At 35.4% G+C, this 24680-nt stretch overlaps 1 protein-coding gene across 2 annotated transcripts in view; it reads left to right on the top strand.

Moving 5' to 3' along the window:
• CRISPLD1 (cysteine rich secretory protein LCCL domain containing 1) overlaps nt 1–24680 on the top strand; it is a 39630-nt gene that overhangs the window by 6170 nt on the left and 8780 nt on the right. For both annotated transcript variants that reach the window (XM_054060457.1, XM_054060458.1), the window contains 11 exons: nt 13912–14030; nt 14156–14288; nt 14923–15038; nt 15654–15754; nt 16851–17030; nt 17123–17183; nt 17309–17375; nt 18015–18145; nt 20972–21015; nt 21110–21182; nt 23667–23742. In XM_054060457.1, the coding sequence (XP_053916432.1) occupies nt 13912–14030; nt 14156–14288; nt 14923–15038; nt 15654–15754; nt 16851–17030; nt 17123–17183; nt 17309–17375; nt 18015–18145; nt 20972–21015; nt 21110–21182; nt 23667–23742 (1101 nt within the window). The remainder of the gene's footprint in view (nt 1–13911; nt 14031–14155; nt 14289–14922; nt 15039–15653; nt 15755–16850; nt 17031–17122; nt 17184–17308; nt 17376–18014; nt 18146–20971; nt 21016–21109; nt 21183–23666; nt 23743–24680) is intronic.

Genomic DNA, 24680 nt, shown 5'->3' with positions numbered 1-24680 from the left:
TCATTATTTTGTATATGTTCACATTGAATGCTATCTATCATTTTGTCTTCCAATCACTTATCAAGTTTCCTATTTCTGGCTTTTATTTTCCTATCTCTAGCTTTATTTTCCTATCTTGTTTTTAACTGCCTCAAGTATTAATACCATCTCACGTTCCCTTTTCTTGGGGTATTGTGAAGAAGGTATGCAGCAGGGAACCACGGTCACACCTTGCAGGGAATTTAGAAAATGGATGTCATATTCTTAAAGCTGTTTCCTGTCTTTTAGCAACTTTTTCTTTATCTCGTGATAGCTTAATTTTATTAATTTATTAATAACTTAGGAACTTTGTGGAAAGCTTAACTGCACTTAGTCCTTTTCCACATGTTAACAACTTCAAAGTCTGATATATTTGGGAGGAATTCATATTATCTGTATATTTAATATTTTTTTAATTTGTCCTATGAAATCATCCCAATGGAAGTCAGTTTTTAGTCTGTGTGTTTTCAGGATCTACTGGAAACTTTTAAAACTTTAACAGTCATCCACTGTTAATTGTTACTGTGGTAATGAGGCCAAGTATTTTCTCATTTTAAGAGAAGTATATCTCATTTTAAGAGAGATTGTGCACCACACAGTAATTCAGAAGTTCCGTGACCAAGTTCTTGAAGCGTATTGTCTAGTCCTAGCAATTCAATGCTGTTGATATTTTTAATTTCATCTAATGTTTCTTAAGTCTGGTATGGATCCTCCAACAACATTCCGATAGTCCAACAAATTAACTCCTCTGCAGTGGCTTTATATGACTTTATGACTGCATGTTAGATCAATCTTTTCTAGACCTCTTCCTTCAGTGCTGTAAGAGCTTTTGAATTGACTACATTATGACTTTAATAGAAAAAAAAATATTTCTTGAGGTCACGATGAACAGTTTGTTATGAAAATGTATAGCAGGAGCATGCTGTATATATGTTTGTCCTGCCATATCCTGTACACAATTCTTTCCCAGAAAGAAAGGAGTAAGGAACTTTTTATTTTTTGCTTGCACAAGAATTTAACAGTGCTGGAAAGAGAGCAGAGAGGGATGATGTTTCCCTGCTGCCCTTCCAGTGCACCCAAAGAACGCTTATAGAAGCATTGTATAAGATAAGATATCACGCTTTTGACATTTCCCACCATAGGCCATTGACACCAGCGTGGCTTTCACACATTTGGGGTACATCTGTATGGAAGAGATATCTGAGCTAGTGCTGGAAACTGAAGCCAACCGCAGTAGTCAGTCTGACCAGGGCAGTGTGCTGTTGTGGCTCTGCTGCTATGCAGCTGCTCTGGTGTCTCTGCCTATTCCTCTACTGTGCTTGAGCTGTCTGTGCCTGCTCAGCCTCCCCTGGTGAAGATGTAGCATTTAAAACAACGAGAACCATCGTGTTCTGTTATATACTTGTCAATGTATGTAATAATCTTGGAATATATGAGGCTTCTTTCTGTGGCTAAAGTCATATTGACTTTAGACAACCTTATGCACTCTACTGCCATCACTCTCACCCTTAAAAAAGTATCATTCAAGAGACTGTGACCAAATCAGAAAATTAGTACATTGTTTTATTGTTCCTACCAGACTGATGTGAAAGACCTTATTCTATGTTATTCAGTTAGAAAAGGTATATTTTTTTTTTGGTAAGCGTTATTTGAGTATAGTAAACTGAATTTGCAAGAGCCTTTTTTCCCCGCTGATAATTCCATTGAGATTATTGCACCTTAATAAATCCGAACATATTAATGAAAACGGAGATTTTTTTTCATGATTATTGCAGTCAACACTTTAAAAGTAGTCATTATTTGGATAGTGGAAATTGTTGGTCCTTTATATTCCAAACTGTTATATGCTGCAGACTAACAGGGCCCACCAAGAATAAAATTTACAGGAGCAATTTTGATTAATGAATTTTTAATGTATTCTCTTTTAAACCATTCTATTAGTATTTATTCCTTGATTTCATACATATTTTCCCAAACAAATGAGTAAGTCAAACAGCTCACGTGAGATCCTCATACCATGCATGTGCCTTTCCTGTACTAAAATGAGTTTAGATTCCCAGCTTGACAATAGCAATAATTGGAGAACATGAGTGTCCTCTAGGGCAAAGAAGTATTTTCTTGTTTAATTATTTTTAGTCTCCTTTTGTCCAGAACCTGCTGATACATGCTAGAGGTGGCACCACAAAGCCCATGCCTTTCTTCCATAAAGTTTTATTTTGCAAACTTTGTGAAGAAAATACGGTGTTTTAAAGTTCACATTAGAATAATTTGGTATAGCTGCATAGTTCTTAGGGAGAATTATGGTTGTGTATTTAACAGCAGTATTGAATACCTATTTTGTTTGTATGGGGGGAAAAAGAACTTCATTCATTCATACTTTGTGTTGGGACCACTGAAGGTCTTAAATTTGAAAACCTTGATAGCGACGTGTTGAAAGTGTTGATACCATGTCATTCCTTTCAAAACTGTGACTGACTCCTGACTGCTGTGGAGCCTTATATTTTGGGAGGCTTGAAAGTTTGCTTCTCTATTTCGGTAACTTCACGAAGACTTCAGAAGAAGAAAACTAAGAATGACTGTCAATATTTTCATTTAGATTTTTCTTTATTTTTTCCTCAGGCAAATTCCTACTGTTTTTAAATACAGATCATTGGATTTCAGATCATAAGAACTCACTAATGGGTTGTTCATGTAGTGATGAATAGGGATTGGAATACATTTTTGGCTATTATGTGATGCTTTTAGGTCCTATGACCTGTGTAAAACTGGATGTTGCAGTTTCTCTTTCTGTGTGTATCTGTCAGCTCCCAGCTGTGATTTTTTTTGTCTGTACTATACATAAGAGAATTGAAGCAGCATTAGGAAACATAAAGGAAGGCCTTGGAGTGATCTTACACATTTTGGTGAATTTTTTGGTGCTGAATAGAAGTGCCCTGTTAAATTAAATATACCTTTCTGACAAAACTTTATGTCTCTCTTTAGTGTGTCTTGTCCGTATTGTCAAAACTCATTAGGGATGCTTGGTTAAAACAATTCCCATTCCTTTCAAGCAGAGGACTTTGGTTTGTGGAATCCCTTAAGTGGCTGGAGAGTACTTTGGGTGCCAAGAACAGAACAGCTCTTTTCAGAGTGAAACTGCCTGCTTTCCCTCTGGTTTTCCACTTTTCTGCTCCACTTCAAAGGTTGGTGGAAGTGCTTCAGCTCCTTTGCTGGTGCTCAAAGCCTATGACACTGCATCAAAGAACACAGTGACGTTGACTTATCCTCTTATTCTCTCTGGCAGTTTTAGCAAAGGATTGAGCAATGTGAATTGGCCGAGAAAGCAAGTGGATAAGTCCACGTTATGACTATTGATGTAATGCCAACAACAACTAAGCAACTGCAAGTAAAGAAACTGAAAGTGGAAAGTACCAGAAAGGCTTACTGTCTCAAAGTCTAAGGGAGACTTCTCAAAATTAAATAATGAACAACACAAGGCATCTTTTATTTTTGTTGTCAGAGAACTTCTTCATTACTCATGTCAAAAAGATTATTAAAAATTAATTAGTAGTAGCAGAATCAGAGCTTAAATGCGAAATACAAACTGAACTTAGAAAGAATCAATTATAAAAGTAACTCCACGTAGCCTGTCATCTTCATGATATCTGCCTGGGAACTTGCTTTAACTTAAGATTTAATTGAGGAAAAAAGATTAACATAACTTCATTGAAATCCTAGTTATGATTTTTTCCTGTTATCTATAAGATTTGGCATAAGTAGATTGTCTGTCATAAGCAGAAAAGTGCGATTCATGGAGAAGGATATCTTCTGTCCACATAGAGAAGGACAGCTTTTACTTTATTATGAAGGAAGATAGCAGTTTCTTAAAATGAGGCTGTTTCACTCATTAAATCTAGAATTTTGGCTGCCTGATATGTATCACAATATATTTGTCTGGAATTGCCTGTTGGATCTTCAAACAGTCAGGAAGTTCTTTAATACATTTTCCAAATCTTTTTTTAGATTTTATTTAAACATATTTCTAACAGTTGTGCCAAGTCATATATGATCAATGGGTGCTCTCTGACAGCAAGTTCAATTCACTTATGTCAAATCACAGTGTTCATTTTTTAAAAGCAAACATTCACTGTGACACATATTTGAGATATTGTGGTTAATTCATGTTCAAAGTCCAGGAAGTTCTGCAGCATCTCTAAAACTGCTCTATGAAAGCAATCAGTTACAGCTAGTTTATCGTGGTAATCACTACTAGGATTTGAGGTAAGGACCCATGCTCTGGTCAATTTGTAATTAGCTATAAATATTTATGAATACTGTTTTTAGTGAATGTGTGTAATTCATACTTTGACAATGGACAAATCACAGAAATCAAGATTAGCTTTCACATCACTCTTGCTTATTTTCCATTCGTTTCAGAATATAGAAGTGAATAGATGATTTTTAGCCATGTTCTAATAGAAAGTCTTTGTGCACTGCTTTTAAGAAGTAGGAAAGTAAATGCACTGTTTCAGAACACCTTGGAAAGCTGAATATTCCAGCAAGGTTTTTTTAACGTGCTTAGAGTACACATAGAATTAAATGTGATTAGTCATGTCTGCTGGTTCCTATTCCTGGTTTTACTTTTTGAACACAAAAAGCTCAAACACATGAAACTGTAATAGGAAGATACTTCTAAATATTGGTGCAGTTTATTCAGTGTTCAGGAACAATATTTTTGGCCTCGTACTGCTTTCCTGTTTCCAGGTAAAAGCCGCAGTTTTCCTGCCGTTTACTCTTTTCCAAAAGAGTGGCTGAAACCTCAAGGTCTATTCAGGGATCTCTGCCCGGTTTCAAGCACTATAAACTTCTGTCTACCTCATGGCAGCATGTAAAGTCCTTACCATTTCATTTCTAGACAAGCAATAGTCACAGAATCATAGAATCGTTTAGGTTAGAAGGCACCTTTAAGACTTCCTTAAGCAGCCTTGGTACAGATGAAAATGCCTCACTGAAGTGTAACAGAAAGCTAACCTGATGAAAACTGCCGATGCCTGTTCATCATGTCAAACCAATCTATATTACTTTTTTTTTTGATTAATTAACCTGCTTAGTGTATCATAGGGAAGCCGTAGGCATCATATTTTCGACTCTGGAAAGTTTTTGACACTTTCTACCTTGATATTTTTGTGAATAAAAGCACTGCCAGAAGACTGAAGGTGTTGATGCTGTTGAAGCCTATCCCTTTTTATTTAAACATTTCAATTATGACTTGTGTGAGTAAAGAATACACTCGTAAACTTCAGAATACATTAACGTGGGCACAGGTTGGTGTTGTTTTAGACAACATGATCAAAAATAGAAGAACTTGACAAGTGGAAGTAATGGCCAGGAAGCAACATGATGAATTTAACTGCAGGGTATGGAAAAAGGTAAATCAAACAGGTAAAATGCAAGGAACAAAACGTACAGGTAACACTGCAATAAAAAGATGCAGAGATTGCACTGACTTAAAAACTAGTATGAGACAACAGTCCTTGAAAGGAGACTTCACTGTGTGAGAAACTGGTGAGACCTTGTCTGAAATGCTATGTCTAGTTTGATCATTTTTTAAGAACGGTCTAGACATTCTAGAGGGAACGAAAGAGATTAATGGGATTGATTATAAACACTGAATATATGATTTATGAGGAAGATTGAAGGAATGAAACAGTTGAATTTCTTTAATCTGGGAAAAAAGTAAAGGTTGTTACAGGAAAGAGAGTGATTTCCTTTTTCTTGGCAATAAAACATTAGCTAGCATTGCAGAGCAGGAGGTTTAGGTTGCATACCAAGGAAATCCTTGCTACTTTTACAGTCATAAAACTCCAGGAAAGAATTACAGTAAATATTCTTAAACTACAGTTACTAATTTTAATTTAAAAAATGTGGGTAATGCACATATATTTAATTCTGGCTCAGTGGAAGAGGCTAGATAGACTACAGTCAAGATAAGGCTCTTGAAGTAATTTTCTGATATACCTTTCTGTCATTCTATACTGGTGCCATGTTGTTGATTTCTACTTCTTAACTGTATTTCTGACTTGTTTGCTTATGACATTTCTCATTCTATGTTTCATTTTTCCTTTTTTTTTTCCTTCTCAGTGTCATTAGTCTTAAAGAATACAGTGTATTCTATTAACAAGTAGATAAATACCCATACTGTACTGTGGTATTTGCTTTACCACTTTCTCTATGTTTAGAATGTATAAAGAAATGAGATATTTATACTATGCCATGGTAAATGTTTACTTTCAGTGGTGCCCACTGTACTTTTCCATCTTTACTGATCTTACATTTTAGCTCTTTTTTTCTTTCCATACAGTCCTATCCCATATTATTTTTTCTGCCTTCCTACATATATGAAAACTTCCCCAATTTAATTGTTATCCATGTATTTTTTGTATTTTACTGGACAGCGTTTTTTGTGCTACTGGGCTTGCCTATTCTTTTGGAATATCAGTGGTATAGTTGGTGGACTCACTTATGCTGACCTGCCTTGTGTGTGAATGTACGCTTTTGATTTAACCCTCACACAACACAAATGGTGGGATTCATCTCAGCAAGCTTTTGATGTCTGTGGTGGAGATGTCTGCATTTGAACCAGTCTCCTTTATAATTAGTAGAGAAAAATGAGAATTTCCAACATACAGTTTATCCTAATTAAAGGTGGGTAGCGAAAATTATCTCCCTCTATAGATGTTTATTTGCCTATATAACTGCAAAGGTAATTTAGATGATTAGCTCAGATGTAGGTATCTGCTTTGAGGCTGTTTAAATTCAGCGGATAAGTTTGTGATTAGTTTGGCTGTTGATGAATTGTAATTTAAACTGCGGTATCCTCACTGAAACATCCGTTCCTCTATAAGCAGAACATTGGTTTCAGTCTACATGCTACTTGAACCCCATGTTGACAGAGGTTAAATACCACAATTTGTAGTCCAGTCTGTAAAGTTAAAGTGGTGTTAGTTGTGGTTTATTTTAATGTGATGTGTTGTAAACCATAAGCATTCAGAATGTCCATATTGCATGCAGCGTCTCTGCTGCAAAACTTGTAGCCTTCCAAGGTAGAAGAAAAGTTGGCAGCGGGAGTCAATAACTGCCACTACCTTTCAGTTTAATCTGCCACCTGGGTTTTAGCCTCAACTAGTCTAACATAGGTGCAACATCTGTGAAACATTGACATGTTTCAAGGACATTCCTGATGTAAATTAAAAACAAAACAAAACAAAATGCTAATCCGTTTTGAGTTCAGTCATGGTGGTATTGCAACCCAGTCTGATAAGCAAAAGATAACCATTGTTTCCTGACTGCTGGCTACATGAAAGGGAATGTTTTACATAGCAGATCTGTGTGAACTCTAAGATGTGCTGCATAAATACCATAAATACTTCATGATACTCAGATGGTATGCAAGTTGTTTTCCAAAGTTGAAACAGGAAGACACTAGATAAAGTATACAACCCTAATGAGATAGTAAGGCTGAAGCATGTAAAGTTAGATGCTTTCTTCTCTTACTGTAAAATAGGTGCTTGCAGAGGCTGGAAGTTTAGCCAATGCTCCTGCTCTATATAGTGTCTCAAATATGAGTTTGAAATATCTGTTTTTCTGTGTGGGTATACTGTTTTGTATAGCAGAAGCATGCCATCATCTACTATTCAGAGTAGATGATGAAATCAAGTCCAGAGCAGCACTGAACCTTAAACTAAGGGGGTTTGTGTGTGGATGAATTATACCATGTGAGGAACACACTTCACTGTAGCGGTGCCTAAAAAGTTAATGTAGACCATTTCTGTCACACAGAGGAATACAAGAGTGAAAGGGTAGTAGTTATGCTGGTAACTTTCTGCAGAGAAAGATATGCCCTCTTGGATGGCTACAGAGAAAGATAAGTCCTTTCAGATGGCTAAGAAGCTAGTTTCCAGCATATGGATCTTCTGTTCATTAGAAGAAAAGATTGTTTGTCATAGAGAGGAGTATTTGTTGAGAACTTGGTCATGTCTGCATGACCTAGGCATTTTTGGTAAAGTACATCTGGCAAGGTTAAAAGCTAAGAGACTATCTTTGTTAAGTTTTGGATAGCACTTGCTTGAAGATGTGTGTCTTGCAGTGTCTTGATCTTGAGTACCAGCAGATGCAATATTACCTATGCCTGTTTTGTTGGGTTTTGGTCCTCTCCTGAATTTAGAACTTTTTATATGAAAAATTGAAGCACAATGAGCATCTCTAAAATTACAATCAACATCACTACCCTAGAACTCATCAGTCTCTGCCAAATATTTCAGTTTTTCATTTTATTCAACAAAGCATAGACATGCTTTTGTGAATCACACACACACACACACACATCATTAGAATAATAAAGCCATTATTTGTTTTTGTAGAGGAAGGTCTCAAAATAGTGAATCTGTCCACCACTTAGAACTTAGACCAGTAGGCAGTAATGGAGAAGGTAGGAATATCATACTTTGCCTTCATAAAAACCTAGATCTCTAAAGTCACTTTTTGTTGCAGTCTTCAGTAATACGTGTGTGTTCAGTGCTCCATCTGCCAGCTATCGGCATACCAGTACCCAAACCCCTTTGGCTCTTAGGACCATTTGATGTACTAGATGTCTAAATTAGTTGTGTGAGTCAGAAGAAATGTATACACGTATGGCCACAGAGCAAATGTAAACCTGTGGTGGTACTATTGTCTGTAGCTGAATTAAAATAATTTTTTTTAAAAAAAGTTATGGTCCATCCTTAAAGCAGACATGGACAAAAACCAAAGAAAAATTTCAGAGATAAAATATCAGATACAGACTGGAATATGAGAGATTAATGTCCTTCTAGTTGAAGCTAGGTTCATGAACTCATAAAACTAGTACATGACTTGTAAAAGTTGATAAAGTCTGCAGGACTGCAGTTGTAAAGGAGTTAAATTGATACAAACAGTTGTCTGTGAAAGCTGAAATTAGCAAGGATTCAATGCCTAAGTATGTTATAGAAAAGAAGAAAGAGAATAATATAGAAAATGTGAAAGATGAATGTTGCCTCCAACCCAAACCATTCGATGATTCTGTGATCTTATAACAGGATGAAGTTTTCACAGTCTGAAATTTAACATTTCAAAGGATGATCGCTCACTTCCTGGAGTTTTGTTTCATGCTTATTTGTGTATGCAGAAGGTTAGAAAGCACTGAACCAAAGGCCATCGTAAAAATTTCACTCTAGGGAAATGTAGTTTATGAGCTGGAAAGCTGTGCTTGTCATGAAAACCCTGTGTTCAGTAGTCTCAGGGAAGAAACTATGTCACTGAACAGATTGTGGAGTACAAAATCTTACCATTTTCTTAGACTTGAGTATGTGTTGATTTTCCCATGTCTTGTCTTCTTATGTTTGAAGCACAAAAATCTAACATGCATTTCTCAAGCTGGGTGCAGGTGTGAACCTGATACTTCGATGTTGTGACTATTGATGGATAGATAAGATGGCAAAAATCCATTTTAGTTTCTTCCAATGTCTGCAGCAGCACTGCATCTTCTCATTCCTAGGTAGCATCTTTTGGTCTTTCAAATTAGCATCACTGAGTGATTTTCTCTTGGAAGTAAAAATACAGAAGTTTTTGGAAAGTAGAAAAGTAGAAGGATTTTTTCAATTTAAGACACGCTAGCTGCTCATTTCTCATTTGTTGCTACTCTAACAGAGTCCTGTGAAACAAGAGGACTAGCTTCAAGAAGATTTGTGTTGCTGAGCAGCTGGTGATATGTTCAGTATCTACCTATCTCTCTATCTTAATGTGGAAACCCAACCCTGATGGTGATCCCTTCTCTGAAAGGTAGACCACATGTAGTTTTCCAACAATGTGAGCAATACTTTTTCTTCATAAATAAGTTGCATTACCTTGCACATAGCACCAAACTATTGCCAGTCAAAATGCTTGTCAGACCTGAGAGTCAGCTGCCTCATTGCACTTCCATCGTCTTGTCCTCCCATCAGTATCCTGTATTTACCAAAGAAATGTGATAATGCAAATTCACTGAAATCAAGTCATGTCAGAGCATGAATTAGGGAACTAGCAGATGAGGATTCAGGTGCTGCACATGCACACACCTACACGTCAGAAGACCATGGTCACTCTTTTTATGAAACACAAAAATTTCCTGGGGTTTTTTAAGTCATTGTGTTTGAAGGGTATTCATCCTTCGTCAAGCAAAAGGATCCTTGCCTATAGCTATGGAGAGATTTATTTAAATTTATCCTGTACCATTTGTTTCAGAGAGTTAAGCTGTCTTAGAAGCATCCTTAGTTGAAATATGTAAAGTAGCAGCTGATGTTGATGAATGTTGTGGAAGAACTTTTTGAGTTAATTTTAAAGCATCAGAACTACGTCAGCTCAGCATATATTTCAGTACCAAGATTTTTATATCATGAGTGACATTGTGTTAAAACTTGCTTCTGATAGGATGTAAAATACCTGTGTTGCTGTGATTCTTCATGTTTTTCCATTTTCTTTCTTGCTTTTTTGAAAATACTAAGCACCTGGAGAGTCTAAAGATTCACTAATTATTGTATATTTGTTTGAAGTTCTTTGTTGTGTAATTTGTAATGTTTGTACATTTCCTTGTGTTTTTGGAAACATTTCCATACACGTTTGCTTACCTGCCTTTATCTTTTTTTCTTCACTGCTTTGAGGAAGGGAACACTAGGAAAAGAAAGCCTTTTGAATTTTATGCAATGAAACATGCAAATGTATGTATTTATCTTTCTTTTTATATGGATATGCTTTCGTTGTTTGAAGGCAAAAGCTTGCCATCACGTAAATGAAATAAAGGAATGCTATAAAGAGCACAAGAATAAAACTCCTATTGCAGTAAAGAGGTAGGTTTTATATACTCATATAGTTGATTTTATGAGTCTGTTTCATTTAGCCTGCTATATGGGCAAACACAGAACCAATATTAGAGCTTATCTGACTGGACCGGTATGAAAATACCTTAAAATTAACAGTCCTCTAGTCCTTAAAATAAACATGCTCGGTTCTTTTTTTCAACTACTGGAAGTGAAGGACAAAACTGAAGGTGGCATCACTGATGTAAAGTAGCTTCTTCCTGTTCTTGAACCAGTTTCTGAAGCAATGATTAGGCATGTTGGCAAAGCAGTAGGAAACTTTGAATTAAGTTCCAAATACATGTAACTGAAAACATGAGCTTTAAAAGTACCTTTAAGCTAATTTCCTCTGTTAGTTGCAATATGGTGTTCCAGTCAGTCAGATTTCTTTTGTAAGTTTTTAGTTTGTTTTGAGAAATACCATAACTGTTCATGTTATTAACACCTGTGTATAATTTTTTGCATCACTGGAGTTGTCAGATATAAATTTAAGATAAAGTCTTCTCACGAATTACATCAGAAATTAGGCTATCAGTTTCTTATTTTTTTTAATTAAAAATCATTAGAATGAGATTGAGAAAACTCTAATTTCTATGTTGTGGCATTGTGTTGTGTTTCTTCTGTCTTGGTAGAGGTTGGAGGCCCTGTGACTTAAAATGCCTTCTAACTTTTATTACTGGCTTTAGGACGTTATTGGTGTCTATCCCCTTTTAATTTTCTTTTGCAACTCCCTGGCAATCAGGAAGGTGACTTGGATCTCTAGGAAATTCTTTGGAGCTGGGACTTGGGTCATTTCTTCTGGAATATTTTGTAAATTCGATGTAATTTAGGAGAAGTTTTATTTTAATACTAACTTTGTTGTAGACACTTAAGGAAGCAGTGGCTTTCATGAGAAAATGAGGCAGTTGGATGATGAATACTGCAATTAAAGAGGTTATTTCCACTATGTTGTTTACACTCACAGATTTTTGACATCTGAATAGCTTAACGGTTTTGAGATTTATTCCATCACCCCAAAACAATACTTAAATGATTAAAATAAAGAGTAAATTAAGCTGTTTCTGGGTAGTCTACTTGGTGTACCCTGCATACTGTGGAATTCAATTCGACACTGAGATACCTGAAGTAGCTTTGAAATAACTGGCTCCATTAGCAACAATAACCATTGTGTATTTGAGCACATTTGAACTCAAATATGATCTTGATGAAGAAGAAGCAATCTTAAGTTGTACTCTAGATCAATATTTCTTCATGACCTTCTTTTCATCCCAGAAAACCCTGGATCAAACTAAACATTACCTGGCAGGATAAGAGGGTTTCTGACAATAAAATACGTTAGCTATCTGTGCATTATATCCATGCCAGCTACTTTTCGTGGATAGCTTTAGAAATAAGGGATTTAGGTGTTAAAGGTTGAGAACCAAATGAATGAATCCTTTCTTCTATGGCACACACAGAGAGTTTCCTGAACAGCTCACTGTTCTGAAGTGACTTTATTGTGTGCTACATGCATTAGGGAGAAAAGCAAGACACGTGGCATCATTTGCTGCAAAACCAAAATATATATGCAGGTTTTTGACATCCGATTCATGCCACATATCTAATAACATTTTGAAGTTGAGGTTATCTGTTGATTGATCAGCCTACCATGCATTTGGGTTAGCCAGTATAGCTGGGTGAATTCAGTCCGTACACAGCAGCAGCTGGGAGTGTTGCTAATCAAAAAGTACCCCGTACATTTCTTATTTGCTGATAATATTAATAACAGAGAAAATGGACTTCAATACATTAAAGGCTTAGGAAAAAGAGAAAAAAAATAGATATTCCAGGATTAAACTAGGTGATTAATTAAAGTCTTTATATAAGCATGACCTTGCATAACCAAGGATGTATTTATTTTTAATATGTACTATGATTAATACGGTAAAAACTGCGTCTCAAAATCAATGGAAAAATAAATTCTAGCACATGGAATCTGTCTGTTATATTTCTGCATTCTTTGGCTATATTAAGGAGTTTTTTACCTTTAATCTATGCCAAAAATTTGTAGACATGATCTCTAGTGCCCTCAAGGGAATTTGGGTTAGGAAATACTGAAGTACTGTTATTTAGATAACACAATCTCACTCTAAGAAACTTAGTGTAAACTTATGATTAAGTAATTAAGCTATTATCAAGAAATATGTATTCTTCCTCGAAATATGTCAGTTTCCCAACCTGAACATTGGTATTGGAGGTTAGGTATCTGGAAACTACTTCTGCAACTACCAGGAAATTTTAGAAGTCGAGTACCAGTAGGGAAACATTGCACAAGAGAGACCACTTTGCACAAACCCCAGCTTAATGCAGTTAAAACTATGCTTACATAGTATAATATTTCTTTCAAGAATAATAGGATTTATTGTGCTTTTGAAAGAAAAACTTGAATTTGCCTTTCACTTACAAGCTTATGATTCTGTTCCATAAAGAATAGAAAATAAGGATAAACAATTGTGATAAACAGTAATTCATAATCTTTTTTTTTCCTTTAACTTGTCGTAAGCATGCCTCTTACAAACATGAATACTTCCTTTTTTGCCAACCAAGCCATAAAAACAATGAATGGCAACCTTACTCTAGTTTCTATATTTTGTGTTTGCACTGTGTATTGTTTCAACAAAAGCTGATTACAGAAAAGGGAGAAAAAAAGCACTTTCAAGAAACTATTGGTATAGAGGAACTAAAGCCTTACATTGGAAGTGTGTTGGATAATACCCTTTTAGTCAAGGAAAGTGGCTTACTAAAAAGAAATTTTACAGGATAGAAAATGCACTTAATTTAGCTTGAAAAGTTGAACTAAGCCTTTCAGTTTCATGGTTGTCTTTTATTCACTGCAGCACGGCTGCACATGCTTTTAAAGAGAATGTTGTGCAAGAACTGAAACTTTTTTTTTCTTCTGGTGTATTTGTTTGTTTGTTTGTTTGTTAATGTAACACAAATAGAGCATTTCTTTTCTTTCAAATTTCAGACATGGGACACAGAACTGGAGAGATCTGCAGAGTCGTGGGCTGAAACCTGTTTATGGGAACATGGGCCTGCAAGTCTTCTTCCCTCAATTGGGCAGAATTTGGGGGCACATTGGGGAAGGTAGTTTAAGATACTGTTTTATATTCCATAATGGGTTTTTTAAATCTCACAAAACTTGCGTAAAGGTAGAATTATCAAAATTACACCTTTTGAATGATCTAATAGACTGCTACTGCCTTTCATAGGTACAGACCTCCAACATTTCACGTCCAAGCATGGTATGATGAAGTGAAGGATTTCACATATCCCCATCCTCATGAATGCAACCCATACTGTCCTTACAAATGCTCTGGTCCTGTTTGTACACATTACACACAGGTATGTAGGTGGTTTTGATTTTTGTCAGCTATTGAAAAGAGTGGTCAAGACCTCCATTTGTTTAATTTAAACATTCCAGTCTTTCTCGAGCTCTGCAATGAAAAGGGTTTCTGCAGATGAATAAACGAGTACAGCTTCCTTAAATTGCAGTGGCATGAAAACATGCATTTAAAATCCATTACTTGAGCTTTTTTTTGGTGTATGAGTTTTTTGGGAGTAGTTTTATTATTTATGCTACCTCTCTTCTCTGCTGACATCTATCTAGCCAGTCTGAACTCCTCTGGGTCCTTAGGTTGTGTTGAGAACTCCAGGGCACAGGAACCTAACTTCTTCTAACTCACAGTTATCTATTAATTGTAATTCAAAGAATTAGTTCTTCAGATCATGCCTTATAAATATTTTGCTACACTTTGAAATACATTTATATAAAATGAGAGCTATATGATTTGTATCAATGTAAGGCTTTTCTTTCTATTAATGATATAATTAAATAGCCTTTTGACAGCTGTAATTAGGTCACTTCAACTCCTTTGTAACAGAGATTTGAGTTTTATATGTTGAAGTTTAGAGACAATTTTGATTTTATATTAATCAGCTTTGGTTTTCAAATGCCTTTCTCTTTCTTTTTCCATAGGTTGTTTGGGCTACAAGTAGCAGAATTGGTTGTGCAATTAATTTGTGTCATAACATGAACATCTGGGGACAGATTTGGCCAAAAGCAGTCTATCTTGTATGCAATTATTCTCCTAAGTAAGTCTGCTGACACCCAATAATATCTTGAGTGGGCAAGATACTTTATAATAATCCAGGAAATAATCTGAAAGGAAATCGGTATGGGTTTCCTTTTTTTTTATACTATTACAAAGTAGAGCATTGTTCCCAAGGCAGCCTTTGGCTGGACAAATATTCTTGTGATTTTCTAGAGCGTTAGTTTTTTGGCCTGTGTTTTAGCATACAAAATCAGAGATCTTTGTTGTATTGTGATATTTGCCTGAAAAATACATGTATATCCCCATTGTGACTGTAAAGAATGTGTAAAATAAAGCCCATGGTTAAGATCAAATTCTATGGAATAATCCATATAGGAGAGCGGAGCCTGTTCTCATGTAGCTGAGGAATTTAATCTTATGGTGCTGTGCCAGTCTAAAAGGATTGTACAGTAGCTTGTGGAACTACTTCAGTGTTTCTCATTATGATCTTTTCAATTACTTTCTGTGCATTTGGCATATTGAAACAATATTGTAGTCTAAGTGTTTGCTATTTTCCATCATTTATTTGTACACAGACTAAATACTATTGGATGTTAAAATATTCATGTATTAAGGCACATTTTGCTAGTTTTTTTTTTTTTTATTTTTTATAAAGGGGTAATTGGTGGGGTCATGCTCCTTATAAACCTGGCCGCCCTTGTTCTGCATGTCCCCCTAGTTTTGGAGGAGGTTGCAGAGAAAATCTTTGTTACAGAGGTATGTACTACTTCAACAGTGCAACTATAAATGGGCAGAGAAATGTAAATATTCTTTAGCTTTCTTTCCTCATTATGTTTTAACATAATGGAATAGAACATATTATGCACACCCAAAGACCTGGTAGGACTTTACTATGATGAATGAGGTCATGTACTTACGATACGTGAGGCGGAGCTTCAGACGATGGAATGAACTGTATGAACTCCTGCTGATATAAGTGCTGAGCCAGGGTTTTTAGTACACAAGGTTGTGAATTGTGACTGTTTGCTATTTGTATGCCTTCCTCTAATTAAAGTTGAAGTCTACGCAGCTGTTTATTTATAGGGAAACATTATTTCAGTGATGTAGCCATGTGCTTTGCTAGCAGAAAAATCAAGATCAAGACTAAAAAGCCATTACTAATTGAACAAAATGTCAAATAGGATGAGTATTAACTTGTCATAATCCTGATAATGCTATTCATTTTTTATAGCATATTATGAAACTGCTGTTTATTTTTGGTTTTCTCTATGTACAAGTAATCTAGAAATTTTTGTTAGTAACTTTTGAAAGTTTTTGTCTGTTCCGATAGGCCATAAAAGCTGCAACAGTGTGCCCAAATACCTTCGTTGCTTAAGTAAGAAATGTAGATTCAGTAATGAATATTTTAATTTTTTTACATTATATATCAATAGAAAGGTCTCATTTTCAGGTGCACGTTTTTATGAAATCATCTTTAATTACAAGTTACCTATGAATTGCTAAAACTCTTCCAATGTAGAAGATAAATATCACATTTTTTCTATGGTTTTCTGATGGCATAAAGAAGATACCAAACCAGGATTGTTAACAGCACTTTGTACCTCAGTTGTGCTGCCTGTACTAGAAAAATTTGACCTTCTCTCAGGATCAGAAGGATACTTGAGATGTATTATTAAGGTTGAGGTCATCATCTTATGAAGCAGTGGAAAGTTTTCCTTGCTTTCTTGCTTATATTCATACACCATTTTGTGAGAATAAAGCCATGTTGTCAAAATATGGTAAGGGATTTACATTGCACAAATACTGATTTTTTTTTTCCTGAGAGATTACTTTTGTCTGTTTTCTGAAACAGAGGATTCAGAAAGGCCTTATTCTCCCCATGAACCAGAAGAGGAAACCAATGAGATTGAACGGCAGAGATCCAAAGCCCAGGATACAACCGTGCAAAGCCGTTCAAGAACTCATTCACCTTCAGGCTCAACAGGCAGTGATGACAGTGAGAAAAATGAAGTAATAAGCACTCAGCAAATGTGTAAGGAATTTACCTGATTTGCAAGTGGCCAATAAATTTAAATTATATAGTATCAAATTCATTGCAGTAAAATTGCTTTTTGCTTGTTTTAGCTCAGATTGTTTCATGTGAAGTAAGGCTAAGAGATCAGTGCAAAGGAACAACTTGCAATAGGTATGGGAAATTTTACAGTTGTCATTCTGAAATTGTTATAAAAGGCTATATTTGTATGTGAGCTGGAGTATTTTCTCTTTTTGTAATCCTAGGATTTAAGATCAAGTTGCATTTTATTTTCTTAGGTATGAATGTCCTGCTGGCTGTTTGGATAGCAAAGCCAAAGTTATTGGAAGTGTACATTATGAAATGGTAAAGATTTTTAAATTAGGCTTTTTTACCAGTAGATTGTTTAATGAAATGTCTTTTCTGTTGGAATACTAGTTAAAATCATATTGGATTATGAAGATGGGTTATGAAGAAAACAATATTCACCAAAAATAAAAGCCTACATTGAATATTTAAGACAGCATCAGGCAATCTTAAATTTACATCTGCTGTTCTGTCTGAATGCACTTCATACTTCTTATGGATGAGCAGAAGTAGAATTTTTCTGTCCACATATTTGGGTGTAAATATGTAAAAGTGTGACTTAAGGAGTAAGTACAGCAGTTTGTGGGTACATCCCATAAATTGTTTCACCAAAGCAGGCGTACTTGTGTAAGCTTAATGCCAGCTGAAAATAAATAATTTAATCTGTGTAACTGAAAAAGTGTGGGATATAACAGCTACTGTGAATAAGTATACTATAAGTGAGTGTAGTTTGTGAATAAGGTGATGTTTTCTTCATTTGAAATAATACCTACGTAGATCATACCAAACTTAATATACTATCTACCAAGTTTTTAGTGACACATTGTAATTAAAACCTGACTTTATCACAAATAAATTACAAATGTGAAATAGTGGTTTTGTCTAATGTGGAACTGCTTTTTCTGCTCTATTTTTCAGCAATCCAGTATTTGTAAAGCTGCCATACATTATGGCATTCTAGACAATGAAGGTGGTTGGGTTGATGTCACTAGGCAAGGAAGGAAAAATTACTTTATCAAGTCTTACAGAAATGGCATTCAGTCAATTGGGTAAGTTTTCTTTAAATTTGTGGAAAGTTTTTCACCTGTTTTTTTTTTTTCATACAAAGTATATCACAATATAAACATTTTGTTCATACTTTTTATGATAAAGAATATGAAAATGCTTTAAAAATATATGCAGGTATACAAGTACTGTATTTAAAAATATATGCAGGTATACAAGAACTGTATCCGTTCTGAAACTTTAGCCTGTGTCTAATGATGAAAAGAAAACTGATGCAATAGTGACGTGAAAGAAGATGAAATAACTTACAAAATCACTTGAGCAGTGAGTTAGTATTTCTGGTTTAATACTCTCAATGTTTGGAATATTCCATTAATTTACTTGTAAGTGTACATATTTCTTGTAAAAACTGTGGTACATACTGGCTCTTAACTAGATTGTTTCACACGTTATGGAAAAAGCTGGTAGTAATTCCAAGTTGGACACCCTGATCTATGACAGCTAACAAAGCAATACTCTTTCAAGTTTGTGTTTGGAAATGATTCTCTTGTACTGTGCATAGAAACGATATGAACTAAGTGGAAAATAAAACCCTTCCTGTATGCTTGATAGTTTCATCAAAATTCCACAAGTTTTTTATGATATTGTAATAGTAGTATATGTAACAGTTCATGTATATCAAACTGAAAGAAAATAGAATTTATCTGAGTGATATGTTTGGCTCAGGTGTGAACCCAAGGGTAAGGACATATGTCATCATTAGAGGCTGTGTTCTCATTCTATGATGTGCCAACAAATGCCATGTACTGTGATACCTTTCATAATTTTTCTTTTCAACAGATTTATCTAATCTAAGATAGAAAGAAACGCTGACCAGGTAGAATGAATTCAATGGCCTGTAATTTGGGCTACCTGGGTAGCACTTAAGGAACTTACATCAACGTGCTTCTTTGGGTCATCTGAAGATCTGACTGTAGTTTAAGTTATGACCCATAAATATAAAGATGAAGACAGATAGCTCCTTTTTAAATGGTTTGAGACAAAGAGAGAAGTAAATCTTGATTATATTGATATTAACATATTAGAAGCCAGCTTTCTTACAAATGTAGCAGTAGTTAAAGTGTAGAAAATCTTTAAACTAGAATGAATTGATTTCACATCACTTGGAATCTCTGTGTTTCTATGCCAACTGAAAGAAAACTGTATCAGTGTCCAGTCTACACAGTGTATTTAGCACCTGTCCTCCGAGAATCAGAACTAAGAGCGAGGTAGTAACACTTGTTTTTATTTGCTGTGGGCAGGGATAATCAATTCATTGCTGAGCAGTTATGGCTGTTTTTATTTTGTTACTGAGATTTCCTAAAATAAGTTAGATGACTTGTAGATAGAAACCCGTTAAAGGACTAAATCTATATCTTCCTATCTAGAGGTATATTCAGGAAACTCTCATTGCAACAGATGATATAATTCTTCATTAATGTCCTATACTATTTAGGACCTTTTAGAGTGAATTTACAAAGACTGTGATCAGGCATCAGCTTCCAAAGTCAGGCTGTAATTCAAAGTCTTTGCACTAAATAAAGATAATTTACCAAAGTTCCAGCCTTCAAAAAGCCCATCAATAAAGCCGTGCATAATTTGCAGCTATTTGGTTCCCACCAGAGTGTCTAGTTGGAGAGAAAAAACTTGCAAAAACTATGTATCTATTCAAGGAATAGACAAAATCAAGTGGATCTCACTTCTACTGCATATTGTGAAACAGAAAGGCAGAAAACGGGGTGTCGGAACAACATACATCACATTTCCAAATTTCAACTGCTTTGATTTACAATCAGGATTGCTAACAGATTTTTTTTTCAGCTGTTGCATTTTTGTGGTATAGAATATAATTTTTAACTATATCTCAGCAAGCTAATCAACAACAGAATACAGTGAATTATTCCCAGATCAGCGCTTGACAATGCGAGGGCGACAGGTGTGTGAGCTAACTCCGAGAAAGCAAATTGGAATCCAATAAATGAGCAAATGTGAAATTGATGAACTATACAACTAAGCAAACAATTGCAAGCAAACAGTTTCTGAATAGAAATTGCAGTGCTATGGAGTACACAGCAATAATTTGCCTCGAAGATGAACAGGGAATCATTTCCCTGTTTTTTTAAATAATAAATAACTTCATGGGTGTGAAAGCACCATCAGCTTCTTTGTTACAAATGAAGACATACCAAATTAGTTAAAAGAGGAGTAAAATAGAAATGTTTCTCTATTGTAATGTAACAGCAGAATGTATATACTTGACTTTATGTAATAACAGGAAACAGATACATATAAGTGCCATATAATTATTGAGAAAAACAGACTGTTACATGTTACTGAGTTTCTAGTGATACTGTTGATAACTTAACAGAGAAAAAAATCCAAAAGTAAAATCTAATGAAACTTTTCAAAAAGGCTGCCACGAGAAACTCTTTTCAGTGTTCGAGCTGTTTGTAGGTATGAATATTTCAGGGGACGCGAATAATCTCTGCTACTAAATGGATGCTTCTGAGTAATTCTCAACCATAGATGCTACATTTTGAGGGACAAATAAATTGCATAATTTGTTCCTAGCGCACTTATTCTCTTAGCAAATTACATGAATGAAGGCCTTTAAGATGCATTGCTGATTTTTAAACTGATTCACTGGGAGTACCCAGCGAATGTGTTATTGCAATAAATAGATTCATAACTGGGGAGAAGGATGCAGGTTGAAAATTGCTTTAGGACAATGTCTTTATTTTTTTTTTTCCAAATTATCTAATAACAATTCTCCTAGCTAGAAGAAATCACTGAGAGATGTTTGGTGACTATTTCTATTATTTCTTTTTCAGAAAATACCAGTCTGCTAACTCCTTCACTGTCTCTAAAGTAACAGGTTAGCATTTATTTCCTATAAACTCAGTACTATGTTGAGTTATGTTTTTATCTAAAAAGTACACATTTATTCATTTCTGTTTTCCTTTCTTCAGTTCAAGCTATCACCTGTGAAACAACAGTGGAACAGTTGTGCCCATTTCAAAAACCAGCCTCACACTGCCCAAGGTAAAATTCTTTGAGTCTTATTAATTCAAATTATTGCCATATTTTCTGTCAGTTACTAAGTGCCTTTGGTTGTCATTGATAAAGGTAACAATAGTAGCAGTAAAAGTGAAGCCAGAAATATTTTATTGATATTTTAGTCTTTGGTCTAAGGTAAGTGAAGATGATCTACAGGCTTTTTCGTTAGGAGAGTCTCAATTTGTTTTGCCCATAAAGATCTTTCTTCAGTCCCTTGGCAAATCTTAGTGAAATCGTTGTTGGTTAGACCAAAGAGTGTGAAGTAAAATGCATTTTTTTTCCATTATTCACTACTAAACCTATGCACCTTGGGCAAAATATACTTTATTTCAGTTTATTTGCCTGTAGAGCAGATACAATAAAAAAAAAATATGATATTTATTGTAGAAGTTACCAACTTGTTGGGGAATTTCGGAGGACAGAGTGAACAAATATGTTTGCAAAAAATTGAAATATGTGTTGTTAATTGAGACCTTATTACTCTTTACTCTCTACAACTACCTGAAAGGAGGTTGTGGAGAGGAGGGAGCTGGCCTCTTCTCCCAAGTGACAGGGGACAGGACAAGAGGGAATGGCCTGAAGCTCCGTCAGGGGAGGTTCAGGTTGGATATCAGAAAAAAATTCTTCACAGTAAGAGTCATTGGGTACTGGAGCAGGCTGCCCAGGGAGGTGGTCGAGTCGCCTTCCCTGGAGGTGTTTAAGGAACGGGTGGATGAAGTGCTTAGGGACATGGTTTAGGGAGTGTTAGGAATGGTTGGACTCGATGATCCAATGGGTCCTTTCCAACCTTGTGATTCTGTGATTCTGTGAAGGTAAGGTGTGATCTACATTTCAGTTAACAACTTTAAATAGATGTGCCATTTATTTGAAGACTATGTTTTAACTCTTCAAAAAGAGCCTGTGCTGCAATATTTTGAGGAATTAAATAGGTAACAGTTCTTAAAACCATAGATGAGTCAAAGGTAAATACACTGTAGCATGATTTACCGCAAGCTAAGCTGGAGATATCCACAGGATTACTTTCATAGCAGTCCTACAGCCAATACAGGAAGCCAGTACAAAGCCAGAACTGCTAGAAAAACATCCCTTCATGTAGCACTTGGGTCCATGGACTTGTTTGGTGTTTGGCTGTGACTCCTGGTTTTCTAGATGGAAGATGTGGAGAAGTAAGTGAAGGAGTGGAATGCAGGAACGGATGGGTACAATATCATACCTCGATCTTTTTCTTCTTTTCTTCATTACTAAAAACTAAAAATAGGGTCTGTCTTTAAGAAAATTTAAAAATAAAAATAAGGTTAAAAATGACCTATTAATTTTGATGCATCAACTTAAGGAACTGCACAACAGCAGTGATTCATTCAAGACTTTGTGGATGCTCTTAACTTAAATCTGAAAACATAGTTTCAAGAATTACAAGTAGTAATCAGCTAGTACACTGATTGCACAACCTCATTTTTCCCTCTGATGCCCTGATAATAAATCAGCGTGTCTTCAAAAGGCCTCTTGAACATCTTGCTTCCTTCAGACGAAAGTCTCATTCCTTGCTGCATCAGACAGTTTTGATTTCCCATCTGGTAAGACTAGCATGCCCAAATGGTATATCATGCTGAATATCGATTAGAGCACGGATGGCATCCCAGAGAAAAATGTCTGCCCAGGGCTGCCCTGTGTAGGGTGTTTCCAAAGCCATTAGGACATGACACGTATTTTAAATGAAATAGCACAGTGTAGACCTGGAGCTGACTGACACTTCTTCCTTGTAGCATTTGACAGTTAGCAAACAAGAAACTTTGTACCTTCTATACCACTGTTAGCTTTCCACATGGATTTCCTGAGAATTTTGGAACTGTAGCTAGCACAAATGACAGAGTTTTTCTCAAAGGTTAACAAAATGCAGTTGAATAAAGACAGTCATTGTTTCAGTAGCTTTCTGATCTCCTAGAATCAGCTAGGAGTCTCATTGCTTTCCAAAGTTTATCATTTTAGCCAGAGATGCCAAACGCTCACCTTCATTGTAAGTTGTTAAATTGTCTTGCGTCTCTAGGTCATCATAATCATAGCAGATTCTCATTCAGATCTGCCTCTCCTGAGAAGGCATTCAATAAAATAGTTTGTACAGGATGCTGTAGAAACAGATAATAATATGAGTGAACGGTCCCTCTTCTCATTGGCTTTCCTACTGGTCTCAGATATGTTGAAGAGCTTCATCTGCTTATCCAAAGGGAAGAAGAGCAGACCCGTTGAAGTATGTTTTCAAGTACTTCATTAGGAACCACAACTTAAATCAGCAATGCTTTCACTCATATTTGCCAAAACCTCAAAACCTGACTGCCTTTTGGTATAAGTATGGACTCATATGTATGCATCATCGAACTGGCTTATGTTCAGTAACACTGGTGTCAAATATGATATAGTAATATTCTGATATAATTCCTCCTAACTGTTTATGATTTATTTTTGATACTTCAGGGTGTATTGTCCTCACAACTGTATGCAAGCAAATCCACACTATGCTCGTGTAATTGGAACACGAATTTATTCTGATGTAAGTATAGTGATTTACATTGCATTATATAATGAAATATAAAATCCTGTGAAAAGCTCTGAAGTATAGATAAGATACAATATAGATATCAAATTTTCCTGTATATGTTTATTTTTTGCATATTCTTCAAAAGATCTTTTTCAAAGGCTTCCATTTAAGTCAGTAGTACTCAGCTGCTGAAGATAGAGAAGGCTATCTGAAAACTCAGTGTAGACCTGAGTAGTTTCTGGGCCCTTATTTTCAATTTTTAATCAAAATTCCAACCAATTTGTTCATTTTTGCTCTTTGGACTCTGATGCGACCATAACTTCTGTCAGATTAAACTAACCAAAAAAATTTATTCTGAAAATAAATGTCCACAGTCTCATTAATTTGGATATTTCTTATCTGTGCATACAGCTAAATCTTTGCAGCAGTATTGTGATATAATTGTTTAAAGTATCTCACCTGTTATTTCAACAGACTAATATTGTATTTGTTTTTGTCATTCTGTTTCCTAGTCAACTTTTATTTTCTGTCTTTTCATGTTTAGTTCAAAAGGGGATAGAAAGAAGTAAAACGTTCTCTTTTAGGCCCCTTTTTGTCATCTTGCTATGGAGAAGTCAGGGTGTAGTGACAGAGAAAACAGTTTACATTTTTGCCAGTAAGCTCTTTGTTTTAACTGCCTTTTAGATGTCATAAGGAACAGTATGGCAAACAGCTGAGTCAGATAATGATTTTCACTACTTTCCAGCACTTTGAAATGTGTGAAAATAATATACAAATATTTATTAATCATTACCTTGAAACCAACTAATATCCATTAGATTACCTGAGTAACTTGTTCTGAAAACACTCCTGTCCATAAATAGTGTTACTTGTGTGAGAAGTACTTCCAGTTCAGGAACTAAATGGATTTGTGCATTTGCAACTAGGTCCCTAATGAATATAAGATGGAC

This window comes from Cuculus canorus, chromosome 2 (assembly GCF_017976375.1).
Source record: "Cuculus canorus isolate bCucCan1 chromosome 2, bCucCan1.pri, whole genome shotgun sequence".
Lineage (NCBI taxonomy): Eukaryota > Metazoa > Chordata > Aves > Cuculiformes > Cuculidae > Cuculus > Cuculus canorus.
The sequence above is the reverse complement of the archived record's forward strand: the minus strand, read 5'-3'. Positions and strand labels throughout refer to the sequence as shown.